This window comes from Castor canadensis, chromosome 13 (genome assembly GCF_047511655.1).
Source record: "Castor canadensis chromosome 13, mCasCan1.hap1v2, whole genome shotgun sequence".
Taxonomy (NCBI): Eukaryota; Metazoa; Chordata; class Mammalia; order Rodentia; family Castoridae; genus Castor; species Castor canadensis.
Window position 1 is genome coordinate 8,101,323 of NC_133398.1, and position 16,351 is coordinate 8,117,673.

The following is a 16,351-nucleotide window of genomic DNA, read 5'->3' on the forward strand; positions in this document are numbered from 1 at the left end:
AAGGGAATAGCAGCCCAGTGTTGTGCTTATGTAAGTTGGCTCTGGTGTTGGATGGACAGAACCTGCTGGAATCCCAACTCCCCTGTTTTTTGGGACCAGTTATTGCACCGCATCAATACCTCTGTTTCCTCATCTGCAAAATGGGAACCCTGAATTTATGGGGTTATGAGGTCTCTGTAATGGCTTTATCCAGAGCCTGGTCCCTCAGTGGTTTGTTGGGGTGACAATTTTTTCATCTGTGAGTGCCAGATGCACCCTCACCAGGCAGCCTTGGAGAAGGTAGATGGGAGGGTGGGGTGCCTGGGGAGACAAGGCTGGAGCCCAGGCCCTCCCACCCCCCTGCCTCCCCCATCCCAGGGTCCCCCACCCAGTGACAAAGCCCGTGGCACTTCCTCTACCCTCCTGGCAGGCAGCCTGGCCCGGCCCCTTCTCTAAGGAAGCGCATTTCCTGCCTCCCTGGGCCGGGCTGGATGAGCTGAGCTCCTGCTGCGCCCGCAGCGTCCTCGGTCATACCCCAACCTCCATCTGTGCTCTGTCCCCAGGCCAGGACTGCCATTCCGCTGCCATCCCCAGGAGCCCAGCGCACCCTCTCCGCCACCTGTCAGCCAGCGACCCTGGCCCGTCTGAGTCCTCGTGCCCACTTCTCCTGACCCCTCAGCCGCCACCCCAGAAGGCTGGAGCAGGGACGCCGTCGCTCCGGCCGCCTGCTCCCTTCGGGTCCCCGTGCGAGCCCACGTCGGCCCAGGCGCCCACCCGCAGCCCTGCCTCTGGACACCGGATAAGGCCCAGCGCACAGAGCCCCAGGTGGACAGCATGGATCGCAGCTTGCTCCCCCTGGTCATTGTCCTGCTGCTGGCCATCTGCAGCCTTGGCCCCACAAGTAGGTGTCGAGGGACCTGGGTGGGGAAACTCAGTCCTCAGTGCCCACACTGAGGTGCCAGGTATTCTTGGTCTCCTCCTTGTTTCCTGAACTCATAGCCCGTTGAGACTTTGGGGGCCTTGGGTTGTTGGCAGGGGGTGATCACCACTTGCTTGCTGGAACTAAGGGATTTCACAAAACTTTTAGCATTCAGTCTTGGGCGAAGTGGGACAAGTTATTTACTTTAGCCCTGGCCCAGCCTCTCAGTTATGTCCAGCTCTTCCCAGGAAGCCCAGGTGCCAAGAAGGCTGTGCAGCCTTGAGAGAGTTCCCTACCTTCTCTGGGTCCTGGGCTTACCATTGGAGGGCACAGGGATTCAGTCCTTCCCTCATTATTGCTTCGTGGTGTGATCTTGGGGACCACCTTTGGGCCTCTGGGCAAAGTGGTGCTGGTAACCAATTCCCTTCCATACTGGAGGAAAGGTCAGTGGTGAGGTCCCGTTTGCTCAGCGTTTCTGTATTGTTGTTGTTTTGTTACTAGTCTTAAATTCCCCCACCTTTCCCGGGCCTTTGAGCCCTCCCAGATCCCACAATATAAGCCAAGATCGTAGCACGCTCTCCCTGCCTCGACCTCCCTCTTCTCTGCTCCCCAAGAAGAGTACAGGTCTGGGCTAGGGGTTCTGTGGGGGCTCCTCAGCCAGGGTCTTTTGCAGGGGGTCATGTCCTATGCTTCCTACAGAGGTGGGGACCCCCAACCCCACATTGTAAGTTTGTATTGTGCCTTGCCCCTCAGCCACTGGCTTGCCCTGTGGACACCCCTTCCCACTTGCATTCCAGGCACTTCTTCAAGGATGGGAGGGAGTGTAGCATCATTTGAAAGTCCCTAATCTTTGGCTCCTTCCACTCCCTAGTTGATAGCCAGAAACTGGGTCTCAGAGGTCTTAAGTGATGTAGCAGGGATTTGACTCCAGGCCTGTGGCTCCCCAGAACATTTGCTCCTAACCATGAGTGATATGGCAACCCTTGCAGTGACCCTGCAAGATGGCTCCCCTTATCTCCCCATTTCACAGAAGAGAAAATGGAAGCTCTGACCTTCTAAGTTGACACAACTGAGACGAGACAGAGTCCCCACCTGATGCCAGGACATGGCTCTGAGCCCTCATCCTCTTGGTCATTAGAAGAAGAGCCAGACAGGCCTTTAGGGTCTTCCTTTATAGGATGGAAGGCAGTGGTGTTCTCGTAAATAGTAGACAATGGAGTTGATCTGATTTGTAATGTCTGCTGATTCCTGTGGCGTAAATATTCCCTCCAGTTGATTTCAACCTATCAATTTGCTAAACTTGGAGCTGGAAAACAGAACTCAGCAGCGTGCTGTGATCTAGAATTTCCCCCACTGATACCTCAAGGCATAAATAATCGAAAATGGAATAAAATAATTAGTAAGTGATGAGTATTTATTGCCTTATTTTATATATGTATAATTTTTATATTTTCATATAATTTTTGTATATTATATATATATAATTTTTTTAAATGTTATAGCACTTCCCTAACAAATGCTGGGTTCTATCCCCAGCACTGCCTGTGTATAATTAATTTAATTCTAAGTACGTATAACTTAATTTTAATAATAATCTTATTTAACAACTGCTTCCCGAGACTCCTAGAAGTATGATCCTCCACTCTTGGGTGCAGGGAGCATGGGAGCTGGTCCAGCACCCACAACCTCGGGCTATTGCCAAGCATTAATCCTAACTCATTGACAGTCTGGGTCACCACGGCCCTTGGAGGCAGGTGGGGCCCGGGCCAGCACATAGAATCAGCTCTCTAGTGGGGTGGGGGTGACATCCCCTCAGGATGGAGGGGATGAAGATGGGCCCCAAAATGGGTCCAATCTTCTGGGACACAACTTGGCAAGTTTTTCTAAACTTGTAACTTGTGCGTAACTTTTTGCCCCCTCAACTCAACTTTCAGAAGTCAGCCCTAGAGTGACTTGCTCATAGGTCCTTGTATGGTCCCCAACAAGCGGACGCCACATGAATGCCTATCAACCGGAGGTCCCACTGAGTAAGTCAGTGCTCAGCAGCTGTCAGCTGGGTCCATGGTACTGCTGTGGACAGACAGACAGGTGTCTGGGACGCACCATTAGATGCCCAGCCGATGATTCCATTTCTGTACTAATAGAAGGGTAATACACGAGAATATTCAGTATTTACAGTACGCACAGGGAAAACCCTGGAAGGAGGTCACTCAGTGTAACCATCCTCCAGCATGCAGTTTTCTCTAGGGGATTAAGACACTTTTTTTTTTTTCAGTCATACTGGAATTTTTTAAAGGACAAGCACATGGAGATTTTGTGTGTGTGTGGGTTGGGGGGGTCCTGGGGTTTGAACTCAGGGCTTCACATTCGCAAAACAAGCATTCTACTGATCGAGCCCCCCTCCCCAGTCCATTTTGCTCTGGTTATTTTGAGATGGGGTCTGGTGAGGTATTTGCCTAGACTGACCTCGAATCAAGATCCTCCTGGTCTCAGCCTCCCAAGTAAATAGGATGATTGGGCATGAGCCACTGGAACCCAGCAGCAGGCAGAGATTTTAAAAGAGCTATTTAACATTTGTTTGCATCAGCTTGCCTTTCAAAGAAAATGAGAGAGGAGGGTTGAGGGTGTAACTCAGTGGCCAAGTGTATGCTTAGCCTCCATGAGTCCCTGAGTTAAAGAAAGAGAGAGAGAGAGAGATACAAAGACTTCAGACTCCTAACCACTGAGGGATTTTTACTCAATGGTTTACTAGGCTTTTTCCAGCTTTTTTCTGTTGTTGTTAGTACTGGAGGGGTTTGAACTCAGGGCCTCACATTTGCTAGGCAGGTACTCTACCACTTGAGCCATTCTACCAGCTCTTTTTGGTGTTGGGTGTTTTTGAGATAGGGTCTTGAGAACTAGAGAACTATTTGCCCTGGGCTGGCCTTGAACTGCGATCCTCCTGATCGCTGCCTCCTGAGTAGGTAGGATTACAGGCATGAGCCACTGGAACCCAGCTTTTTCAGGTAATTTTAACCCAGGCAGATCACATTCAGGAGTCTTATGGACCCTTTGTATCTCCCGGAAGGTTTCCATGTTGTCATGTGGATGCCATACCATTCTGTTGCACTTCTGGAATATTCTGTCCTTTCCCATGCAGTCGTTTGAATAGCAAATCCCCTATTGTGGAATATTTAGGTGTTTCCCCCCTTTTGTTGTAGTTATAAATAGCACCTCTATGCACGTTTTTGGTGCACGCACCTTTTCCTGTATTTTGGCTTATTTCATTTGGAAAAAGTCCCAGAAGCAGGGGGCTGCAGCTGGTGGCCTGTGCTGGGTGGTTGGGATTAAAGGATTCTCAAAGTGTGGGAGATCTTTTGCCCAAAGATAGGGCAGAGGTGTGACTTGGAGTCCCCGTGTTGCCAGCTGCCTGGGTGGGAATCTGAGACTTGCTGTGGTGGGGCTGGTGACGCCAGGCAGAGACCACAAATAGCCATCGCTTTGAGGCTATATTCTGAGTGGCTTCCCATTTGCCAAGGGGAAAAATGATGGTACAGGAGCCATACTGGCCAGCAGAGAGCTGGACCCTGGGGTCGGTGGGGGACATGGCCATTAAGATTCTCCCTTACCTCAGCCAGACAGATGGTGACACTAAGACCCAGAAGAAGAGAGGGACTTGCCTCAGGGTTACATGCAGGTCAGGCCTGGTCCATTTGCTCCAGGGCCTACGGGCCGATCTGTGTGTAAGCGGTGGCTTGAGTGCTGGGCCTGACCACTGTGCTCACTGCCTCTGGGTGATGGCAAGCACCTTCCTGTGGCCTGATCTTCTTAGCCCCAAGAGTTGACCCTATGTCCCAGAATAATGGAGGGACTTGACGAAAGTCATCCAGCAGGTTAGACAAAACTACTCCACAAATGTGTGCTCCTGGGGCTGAGTGATGGGGACACAGGATAGTCTGCGCTCTTCTGTCCTGGAAAAACTCTGTCTTCTGGGAGTGAAGACACACAGACAAAATAAACCGACATACCTGGAGCCAAGCATAATCCCAGCCCTCAGAAACCTGAGGCAGGAAGGTGGATTCAAGGTCAGCCTGGGCTACATTTTGAGACTCAAAACAAAACAAACAAAAAAACTCACCAAGGACATGTGTAGTTCTAGAAGGATGTCTAGGCACTAATGCACCTAAGAAAGGAGGGATCCATTCTAATAAGATTTTCACAACAGAGTTTTGAAGGATGAATAGAAGTTGGCCAGGTGGTCAATAAAGGATGACTTTTGGTCTGAGGAAGGGCATGACAAAGGTAAGGAACAGGCATTTTTAAAGACAAAGCCCACTTCTCCCAGTGACTGGGCACACATGATCGTGACAGCAGTTGCCAGTTCCTGAGAGGTCCCTGTTTATCAGGAGTCAGCTTAGCATTATGCATGGGTCATCTTAGGGACAAACTCACCAACTCCTCTGGGATGTGTTCGTATTGTAGCCACCCCATTTAACAGATCATAACACTGAGGCCTGGAAAGGCAGCTGGAAGGGGCAGAATTAGGATGGGGACCTTTGGCATCTGTGCTTTTCAACTCCACTGCAGTATGTAAACTTGACCCCGAGAACTTTGGGAAACCATGGGAAAGAGAGACACAAAGGGAACACAAAGGCCTCCCTGCCAGGGGTGGGCATGGTGGGGAACTGGCTAGGAACTGAGAAATCTGAGATCCTGAAAGGAGTCAAAGATGGTAGGGAGAGTGGCGAGGTGACTGAAGAAGACCGGCTGACTGCTTAACAGAAAAGACCTTCGTCAGAAAGCATCTGCCCTTGGGCTGGGATGTAGCTCAGTGGTAGAGCGCTTGCCTTGCGTGGGTGAGGCCCTGGGGCCGTGAGTTCACATTCACAGCTACTAACACAGTTACCACATTAGACTGACTGCATGAGACACACAGCCACGAGGTGCATGCTGGGTGCTAGAGCTGTACCATCAGGGTTCAAATCCAGGCCCTGCCTCTTAGCAACTGGGTAACCTGGGATGTACTCGTTAACCTACCTAATCTTACTTGTAAAATGGGTATAATAACTTCCCACCTCCTAGGCTGCTGGGAGGACCAAAGGCATTAACTGGTGTAAAGCTCTGGACACCGTGGACGTCTCAATCCTGTTTGTAAGTGGGGAAACTGAAGCAGTAAGAGTGCCTGCTTTGCAAATTCAAATCCCAGTCCCCTCAACACACAAAAAAAGCAAATGGGGAAACTGAAGCTCAGGCTGTCTGCAGTCCGTGGATGAGGCTCTGAGAGCTGGGCTTTTGCCTAAGGTGACCAGCCTTGAAGAGGCTGAGCTGGTATGTGACCCAGGCCTTCTAACTCCAGAACTACTCTCCTTGACCATTACCTACTATGGTCTCCAAGAGGGGTTTGCAGACTCCGTTTGGTGGCCCTGTGCTCCTGGGTGGAGAAAGGGGAGGAGAGAACAGCGGAGGGGCAGTGGCTCCAGGGTCTCTCACTCAGGAGGCCCAGTCACCCAGGCCCCCAGAGGCGCCTACTCCCACAGGTCCCAGGAGGCCCCTGCATTTCCCTTGGTGCCAGGAGATTGTTTTCAGCTGGTCTGGGCCCGCCTGGCCTCGGACTCCGGGAGACAGGCCCAGGCGTCATACTCCCTCCTGTCTCCCCATTCTCGTCTGCGGGGTGGGGGCAGCCAGGATTCGAAAAGGCCCCAAAATAAATGGACTTCTTATCTGATCTCCCAGCCTGGCCTGTTATCTGATCATTGCATAATGGCATGGAGGAGGTGGCCACAGGCGGCCCTGCAATATGGGAGGAACTGGGGTTCCTGGAAGTCTGGGGAGGGGGCAGGGAAAGTCTAAAGGGAAGGAAGGAGGTGCTGTGCTAATTGGTAGGCCAGACCCTGGGTCATGAGGGAAGAGGGGTCTGAGGCCCAGCTGGTCAGCTGAGGCATATCCTGCTTCTCCTGGCCTCAGTCTCCCCATCTGTACATGAGGGTCTTAGGTTAGTTAAATAGCCAAGGAGTCTGTGTTTAGGAACTGGGAGTGCTGGTGAGTCAGAGAGGATGAGACAGCAGGAGGGGGAACTGGCCCTTGAGTCTGTTGGGGTAAAGGAGACCCCAGAGGGTCACAGAGGACCCCCACCTGGAAGCTACTCCTTCCCCCCACTTCACTCCAGCCTTTAGACAGTCATTTCCTCCGTGAGTGCATATATGTCTATCTCACTGAGTCCTCCCAGCCTGCAAGGGTCGTGTGTGTTCTATACTTATTGTCGTTTTACAGACCAGCAAACTAAAGCCAGGAGTGATGAGATTGGTCCTCAGAGTCACACACCAGTAACCCTTGGGCATTGGGCCTGAGATTCAAACCAAGGTTGGCCTGGTACCAGGGACCTTGCTTTGAACCACAATGCCATGTTTCCCAGGCACTCCGGAGTCCCGTGGCACGCTCAGGATGGGACCAGAGTAAGGAGCTATAAGGCCCTCATCCCCTTGGTGGCCAAATGTCCCTGTCCCAATCTTCTTCCCAGGATGGCGCTAAGAGATGATGTTGCTATGGCGGGAGGCAGCTATTTTCATTGTCTCTGACCTCTGAGGGGCTGAATCCAGCAAACTGTGAAAGGTGGGAAGGAGGCGGGGTCAGGCCACAGACAGCCTGGGGCTCAGGAGGCACTCCCGGCCTCTCCTCTGAGCTGGCGTCAGCTGGACGTGAGGCCAGGCCCTCCGCACCCATCTTTGATCTCCAAGAAAACAGGAAGTGAGCGCGACAAGATGGAGACACAAACTTCCAGTCTCCCCTTCTCTGTCCTCCTTCCCTCCTCCGTAGCCCCGCTTCCTCCAGCACATTCCTTAGGACGAGGTGTAGGGGCCTCATTTCCTCTTCCTCCTTTGCTGGGTCAGGGTGAAATTCCATTCCTCTCCCTCAGGACCTGAATTTCCCGGCCGGCCGCCCAACAGCAAGCTCTGAGGCCTAATCCAGCGACCTCCTTCCAACCTGGCCATTCTCTCCACTCACCCAGTCCCCTAAGGCTAGGGAAATCTCAACCCTCTTTGGAACCATTCCTCCTGGGGCCACCTTGGAGGCACGAGAGGGGAAGTTTCGTCTCTTGGTCTAAGCTCCCATCTTCCTTTGGATTGGATGGGCCTTGGGTCTTGCAGTCTCCTATGGGCAGAGTCACCAGATGCAGTAACTAGAAATAAGGATGCCCAGTAAAATTTGAATTTCAGATAAACAATGAATAAGTTTTAAAGAGTAAGTATATCCCAAATATTGCTTGGGATATACTTACACGATAAAAACTTTCATGGGATACACTTATGCTACAAAAATGTCATTGTTTATCTGAAATTTAAATTTTAAACTGGCATTTTATTTTTTTCTCTTTCAGCCTTATACCTAGTAGCACTGTGACCTTGGACAAGAGGTTTCTCACCATCTGTAGAACGGATACAATGATATCTACCTCATAGGAGTCTTGTGCTTGCTAGGCAGGCCCTCTGCCGCTTAAGCCAGGCTCCCAGTCCCACCTTGTTCCTAGCTGACCCTCTTTCCTGCTGTGTTTCTCCGACAGGTCTTGCAGAAAATGTCCATTGTGATCTGCACCCTGTGGACCCCAAGAGGGGTGAGGTGACATATACCACCAGCCAGGTGGCTGAGGGCTGCGTGGCTCATGTTCCCAATGCTGTCCTCGAAGTCCATGTACTCTTCCTGGAATTCCCAAACGTGAGTTCTCCTGGCAGAGGTCAGATGGGGTCCAGAGGAAGCTCCAGGGCCATGAGATGAAGGGTACCTTTCTGTAGCTGTGCCTAAGGCAGCGGCTGAGGCCTCTCCAGGGCCCCTGCTAAGAGACTGACTGCCTGGGGTATCACCTGGGGACCATAAGGGTGTTATTTCTGGTGGCAGAGGCAATCTTTTATTAGAGTTCACCCAAAAACCCAGGTAAAAGGAGCTGGGGCTGGCTAGCACCCATGTGGAGGAGAGCCAGGTGGGTGAATGAGGGTGTGTAGGTGAGCTGGTGCCTGTTTCCTCCTAATCATGGATTCTCACAGCTTCTCCAAGCACATTTGCTTCACGGTAGATGGTTCCACCTTTGTGTGAGGGCTTCCTTCACTTGAGCTCCATCTTCCTCCCTAGAATGTCCTCATCAAACTCCTCTGACCCTACCAGGTCACCTCAGAGATCCAAAGCCAGCAAGGCCAGACTCAAGACTGATCTCCCAGGACAGCCGTCTGGAAGTCCACGTTCAGCTTGTTTAAGTTTTTCTCTTAATAATGACTGAGTGTCATATGTTCATTTCCTGTTGGTGTAGGGCTAGGGCTTACTATCTGCTAGGAACAAAGCATCTATGTGAATTAAGCCTGTCTGACAGGGTCTATTATTGTCCCCACTTCTCAGAGGAGGAAACTGAGACTGGCCTTAAGAGATGAAGTGCAGGCCAAAAGCCAGAGCTCTCCCCAGATCCTTTGGGTCTCCAGAGCCAGGTTGTCACTGGCTCTCCATGGCTCTCAGCATCCAGGTGGTGCTGGCCTGCCTGAGCTGGAGGCCACACCTGGGCCAAAGTGTCTTTAGCTCCTGAGAGTGATCAGCAGCAGTGGTTCAGGGTAAACTTGTGACCAACCTGCGCCTAAAACTGTTGAGTTGCTTTGCGTTTGTGCAGTGATAAGAAGGTGCCCAGACCACCAATATCGGGGGGCCCTGCTCCCCACCGCCCTGCCTGACATGAGGACTGTGGACTTTGATAATTTCCAAGTCACAGATAGCACCAAACACAGTTTAGGTGGTTTTCACAGGCATTGTAAATTATTTTCCAATTTGGTAATGATATGGAAATAAGATTGCCCTCTAGGTTCCTCTTGTTTTTCTGAGGTTCAGGTCCCTGACCCTCTTCTGGGTGACTGAGATCTCCTGACCGAGGAGGCCAGGGTCAGAGGAAGGCCTCAGCTCTATGGGAGACCGATGTGTAGACAGACGGCCAGGGTCCAGGAGGCTGGTGCTTGGGCAGGGAGCACAGGGAAGGTGCTGTTCCGGGATTAGGCCGGGCTTCTGGAGGAAGCATCCACACAAAGGGTGCCCGGGAGCTAGAAGAAGGAAGGGCATGTGTGCCGAAGTCAAGTTTGCCAGCCACAGTCAGGCTAGGCGTGTGGCAGAAGCTTGCAGTTCACCTTGGAGCAGGGATGGGTGTTGGAAAAGGACTGTCACATTAAGGAGCTTGGTTTTTTGTTTGTTTGTTTCAGTACTGGTCTCACTCAGGGCCTCATGCTTGCTCGATAGGCGCTCTACCATTTGAGCCTCTCTGCCAGCCCTGTTTTGTGTTGGTTTTTTTGAGATAGGGTCTCATGAACTATTTTTTCCCAGGCTGGCTTTGAACTGAGAGCCTCCTGATCTCTCCCTCCTGCGTAGCTAGGAGGAGCTTGGTTTTTATCTATGGGCAATGACTGTCATTGAAGAGTTTTCAGGGTTTATGACAGTCATTCATGTCATAGTCCAAGGATCCTAGAGTTCATGACAACAGAATCTCCCTGCCACCCTCTGCCTCTTCCAGAGAACTCAGTCCAAAGAGCATGTGACTTAATTCAGAGCTCTGGGGCACCAAAGGATCTGTATTTGAGGAGATGGTAGAGAAAGCTGGAGTCCAGGAGAACCAGGGTCCAGTCCTGGACCTGTCATTGGTCAGCACCTTGCTCAGTATCTAGGAGGTGTGTGGACCCATGCACACCTTTCTTGAGCTAAAGGGATCATTCAAGGATTACAGAGCAGCAGAATACGGCCCAGGGCCTGGTGTATACCAAATAACCCCTGAACGCATGAGTGCATGTTCACATGTATGAACGAATGCACTGTAGTGTCACCTTGGCACAGCAGTTAGGAATGCAGGTTTTAACTGAGCACTGTGGTACATGCCTGTAGTTCCAGCTACTCAGCAGGGTGAGGTAGGAGAATTGCTTGAGTTGAGGGCTTCAAGTGCAGCCTGGGTATTGTAGTGAAACCCTGTCTCAAAACAAAACAAAGCAAAGCAGTAACAAGGCAAGTAGGGTGGTATACTTCTGAAATCCCAGCACTTGGAAAGCTGAGGCAAGAAGCTCTCAAGCCTGGGCTACAGAGCAAGACCCTGTCTTAAAAAAAAAAAAAAGCAACAACAAAACAAAGCATTAAGGGCTGGGGATATAGCTCAGTGGTTTAGTGTTTGCCTTGCATGCATGAGGCTCTGAGTTCAGTCCCCAGTGCCAGGAAACAAACAAACAAACAAACAAACAAAAAAACAAAGCATTAGCCAGATGCTGGTGGTTGTTGGTTCACGCCTGTAATCCTAGCTACTTGGGGGGGTAGAGATCAGGAGGATTGAGGTTTGAGGTTCAAGGCCAGTCCAGGCAAACAGTTTGTGAGACCCTATCTCAAAAATACCCAACACAGAAAAGGGCTGATCGAGTGGCTCAGGTGGTAGAGCACCTGCCTAGCAAGCATGAGGCCCTGAGTTCAGACCGCAGTACTGCCCTCCCCCCCCAAAAAAAAAACAAAAAAAACAAAGCAGTAACCAACAGAGAAAGACAGAGAGAGACAGAGAGAGAGAGAGAGAGAGAGAGAGAGAGAGAGGAAAAAGGTAGTCCTGGAGCCAGACAGTCCTCCAACTGAACCCAGCTCTTATGGCTCCATCCCCTTGGGCCACAAAGCACAGCCTTGGTCTTCCCGTGGGGAGCGTAGAGGTGACGATAGCAGCTGCTTCCTCACGGGGATAGTGCAGGCGAAATATTGCGCACAGAGCCTTCCCAGAGCGAAGGCTCCATGTACGTCAGCCATCGTTGTTGTCACTATCCCTGCTTCTCCCTGGACTCCACTTATCACCTGTAAATAAAGCACATTCGTCACATCAGTTCAAAGGTGACCCATACAAGGAAGACGAGGCAGGGGTGGCAAATTCATTTTCAGAGAGGTTACTGGAGGTCCAGCCTCATGGAGCTGAATCTCCTCCTGGAAGCCCCTGTCCCCCTTATCCCAAGGATTAAGCCGATGATTCTGCCCGATGACCTCGGGGCTGTGACCACTGAGGAAACTGTGGCTTGCTTAGGAGGCACCTTCCTACCCGAAAGCCCCAACAATGAGGTTCACAGCCCAGCAGTGAACCCACCAGTTCTCACCAGGTGCTTGCTCTGTGCCCAGCCTATGGTGGGTATTGGGGGCACATCCAGAACATACAGCCAGGTCCTGCTGTTGAGTCACTCACAGCTCACAGCTCGGAAGGTGGGCATCAGTAGCTCTGGAATTGGGTGATAGAATTGGCAGTGGGGCAAGACCGAGGGACTGGAGGAGGGAGACAGGAGTTCAAGCACTGAGAGCGGGGTCAAGGGCACCAGGCCAAAAGCACTGCATGTAGAAAGGCTTAGAGCCAGAAGCATGGACTGGAAGCCCTGGTGGGGGCGGCACTGTCTCCATAGCCAACCCAGTCCCTGCTGACCTATGGCTGTCTTCGTCACTCCCTGGCACAGAGATAGCTTTCCTATCCATCCCTGGGTGGTCTCAGAACCCCCAGATTTCCTGTGGGTGGGTGGTATTTGAGTGACAGCAGCCAAGAACCCTAGCGAAGCAATGCTGGGCAGGGTGTGTGTTGGGGTGGTCTGCAGACAGTTGAGGGGACTGCTGGGCAGGGGCTTTATCTTGCTCGGTCCCCAAAGGGCAGGCCGGAGCCTGGATTCCGGGAGGGGGCCCGGGGTCACATCCTGACCCGTGGAGACAGGAAATTGGCCTGGTGTCTCAGCAATTCCCGTCAGGCCAGGCACTGATCTGCTTTCTTCCTAACGAACTCCAGCAGCCAGGCTAGGTCAGCCGCTGATTCACCCCATCCCGGGCAAGCTCGGGGGAACCCAAGACACCCCGCCCACCCCTAAGCAGACGTGCCAGAGCCAGCCAGGCTCCAGCACTGACTCACGCCTAGTCAGAGGGGCAGGCAGGGCTGCTGAGGCAGACAGAGGGAACCAGAAGGGACCCTGGGCTTCCCAGCCAGTCCTGGGAAGCTGGGAAGGGTTGTGGAAGGCAGTGTGGCCCTCAGACCTAGGCATGGGGACCTGCCCTGGGGCATTTAGTGGCCTCTCTCTGACCTTCTTCCAGTAGCATCCCTTGGTGCTAAAGCGGAACCTCACTCCTCCACTTCAGACCTTGCTCTGGCTGGCCAGGACTCCTGAATTCCTTGGCCAAATGGGGCAGAACCTCCTCCCTGGGCTACATCGGGCTCTTTCTTGTTTCTGTCTCTAGAGGGGCACTGCCTGGCAGATGTGAACTTCCCTAGACCCGAAGGATGGCAGAGTGGGCTGTTTGGGGATAGGCAGATCAGAGCCACAGGCTGGGTTGCCCACATGTGGACACCTGAGCACCCTTACTGTGCTGTCAGGAGCAGGATGAAGAAAAGGGAGGTGGCTAGGGCTAGGGGCTGCTTTTGTGTGCTTGTCCCAGGCCTGCAAATGAGTGGTGGGCTTGGAGAAGGGCCTGGATCAGAATCAGATGGGCGGGGCAAGGATTCTGTCTGTCTCTCACCATCGCCCTCGTTTCCAGCTCTGAGTCAGCCTGGATATACGTATCTGTTGAGTGGATGGATGGGTGGATAGACAGACAGATAACAGAGGAAGAAAGGGAGGGAGGAGAAGGAGAGGGAGGATGAAGTGTTTATGAATATAAACGCTTCCTTATTGGCCACCCTGAGGCCTTGGTGGCGTCATTTACTATTTGGTCATTTGAAAGTGTTAATTTTGTTCTCTGCCAAGCTCTTGAGGACAGAGTTGCGCCTTCTCCTGTCCCCTTTTGGGAGTGTAAACACCCCAGCTGTGGCCTCTCACGCAGAAAAATGAGTTGGAGGGCTTGGGGTGACTGCCAGAAGGGCTGGAGGCACCAGCAGCCCCCTCAGCGTGTAGTGGAGGCGTAGGTCTTGAAGGGATTCTACACACCCGCTCTGTGTCCGACTGGCTGGAGACCAGGACTCCCAGAAGCCAAAGGCTGACACCCCAGGGGGCAGGTTGGAACTCAGAGACCACACAATTCTAGAACGTCACTGAACCTAACTCGTCCTGGCACAGATGGGTGCTGAGACCCAGGAAAGGGAGGCGTGGCATTTCTCCGTTCCGATAACTGTGGCCAGCTTGGACACCCAGTGTCTCCGCCCCTAAACCACTGAGTTCCTCTATGTGAATGGGCAATGGGAGAATGAAAGTCAGGCTACCAAAGCCACGCGTGGTGGCACGCCTGCAATCCCAACACTGAGGAGGCTGAGGCAGGAAGGTTGCAAATTCGAGGCCCGATGGGGCTACATAGTAATACCCTGTCTCAGGGGAAAAAAAAAAGAATTTCATTCCTGGTATTCCCTCTGAGGATACCAAAATCACAGCTGCTCTTCAGCTCTTGAGTACTTACAATACCTCAAGTAATGTAAATGCCTTGTAAATAGTGACAAGAAAAAAAGCCCCTACGTGTGTGTGTGTGTGTGTGTGTGTGTGTGTGTGTATATATATATATATTTTTTTTTTTCTGGAGCCAGGCATGGTGGTGCATGCCTATAACCCTGGCACTCTGGAGGCCAAGGCAGGAGGATCTTGAGTTCAAGGTCATCCTGGCTTACATAGTAAAACCTTGCCTCAAAAACCAAAACACAACGACAGCAAAAAAACCCTTTCTTTTTCTTTCAGGCAGGGCATGGTGGGGTGCATCTGTAGTCCCAGCTACTTGGGAGGCTGAGACAGGAGAATCTCTTGAGCACAGCAGTTCAGTGCCAGCCTAGGCAACACAGTAAGACCCTGTCTCTTAAAAAAACAAAACAAAACATGCACACACACACACAAACCCACTATTTCTGTGGTTAGTTGAATCCACAGACAGAGAGCCCATAGATAATGAGGGGCTGACTACACTTAGCTGGGCAATGGACAACTGGCTTAGAGGCAGATTCACACGGCATCCTTACAAGTATGTGAAGTGGATGTATTGTTCGGCCCATTTTCCAGATCAGGAAAGATCATGAGGTGAGCAGTGACTGTGTGGGGTTGCAGGCTAATGACGGCCTACGTTTGAACTCGATCGTCTGGCTCTGACCCCTTTCCCCTGCCACCCTTCCTGTATGTACTGTCTGAGCCTGCAGAGGTGGATAGAGGGCTGCCTCTGGGCTGGTCCTGGGAGGGCCACTTCTAGAAGAATTGCTGGAAGCAGCTTTCTATAAGTGGCTACTAGTGCTCGGGACCTCCTCACCGAAATCCCCCCTTCCCACCGCCAACCTCTGCCCCAACAATGGCATTTGTGGGACACTGGCACAAAAATAGGAACACGTCTCCCGCCCACCGCTCAGGGAGGGGCCGGGGCAGACCCAGGCTGGCCAGGCTGGGAGCAAAGGGCCTGCTAGTCTGCCCGCCCTGGCTGGGCCCCAGGATGCACAGGAGCCCATGCAGGGGGCTAGGAGCTGGGCCGGGGCGGGCAGGCCCCTGGCTCTGCCTTTGGGGTAGGGAAGTGAGCACGTGTGAGTAACCCCTGGTGAGTCAGGGCTGCGGGACAGATTTGGCTGCTGTGGAAACCCCACTGGCTGGCCCTCAGCTAGGCCTGAGTGCTCAGAGACCCCAAGAGCCCTGCTTTCCAGCCCCCCGAAGTTTCCAAACTGCTCACATTTTATGTGACCCTGGCCAGTTGGGACTCAGAGTTCCCCTCCACCAGTCCCCAACTCTACAGGGAAGGAGTTGGTGACAATGGAGAGTTGGGTTTGGTGTATGAGCTGAGAGTGGTGACAAGCATAAAGATCCAGCCTCCTGACCCCCTGACCCCAGGATGACCTGGCTCTGACCTTCACTTCCCTTTCTTCACTTCCTTTATCCAAAGCCCCAACTGTTACTGGTTTCCAGCCCTGTCCTAACCCCATTTCACAGATGAGGAAACTGAGGCAGGCTAAGTGGTAGACCATTTGCCAGCATACAAAAGATGCTGGGTTCCAGGGTCGTGATTCAAGAGGTAAAGCGCTTGCCTAGCAAGCTCAAGGCTCTAGGTTGAAACCCAAATTCTACCAAAAAAAAAATGAAGAAAAGACACACTGAGTTCCTTCCCCAGCACCACAATAAACAAACAAAAACAAGATGAATGTGAAAGTGTACACACACAATTTGAAATGGATCTTATCATTCTACTATAAATTAGCTTTAAGAATAATAACCTAAAGAACACACTAAAATGAAAAAAATGTTTGTGGAACATGGAAAAATTAAGTGGTGTCATTCGCTCCTTTGTGTGTTGCTGTTTTAAACAGCACACTTGCACACACGGTAATTCCCGTGTCATTAGTGAGTAATGGAAATATTTCTGAGCAGATTTTTCCAGGGGCTGAAAAACTGTCTCAGGCGTTGTGACATCAGTTGGGGAAATGCAAGGAGATGATTAGAGGCTGAATCCAAAAACTTTCCACTGGGGCATCCATCGTGAGCAGTCTTGTCTCTTTCTACAGGGACAAGAGGCTGCATGCTTTTGTCTGAGAGT

At 51.8% G+C, this 16,351-nt stretch overlaps 1 protein-coding gene across 2 annotated transcripts in view; it reads left to right on the top strand.

The window, feature by feature from the left end:
- Positions 1–414: 414 nt before the first annotated feature.
- Eng (endoglin) overlaps positions 415–16,351 on the top strand; it is a 30,613-nt gene continuing 14,676 nt past the window's right edge. Inside the window, exons 1-2 of one of the 2 annotated variants that reach the window (XM_020164273.2) lie at positions 431–880; positions 8,436–8,587. In XM_020164273.2, the coding sequence (XP_020019862.1) occupies positions 814–880; positions 8,436–8,587 (219 nt within the window). In that variant the 5' untranslated portion in view covers positions 431–813. Of the gene's footprint in view, positions 881–8,435; positions 8,588–16,351 lie in introns of both variants that reach the window. The other variant, XM_074053132.1, reaches the window with a different exon arrangement.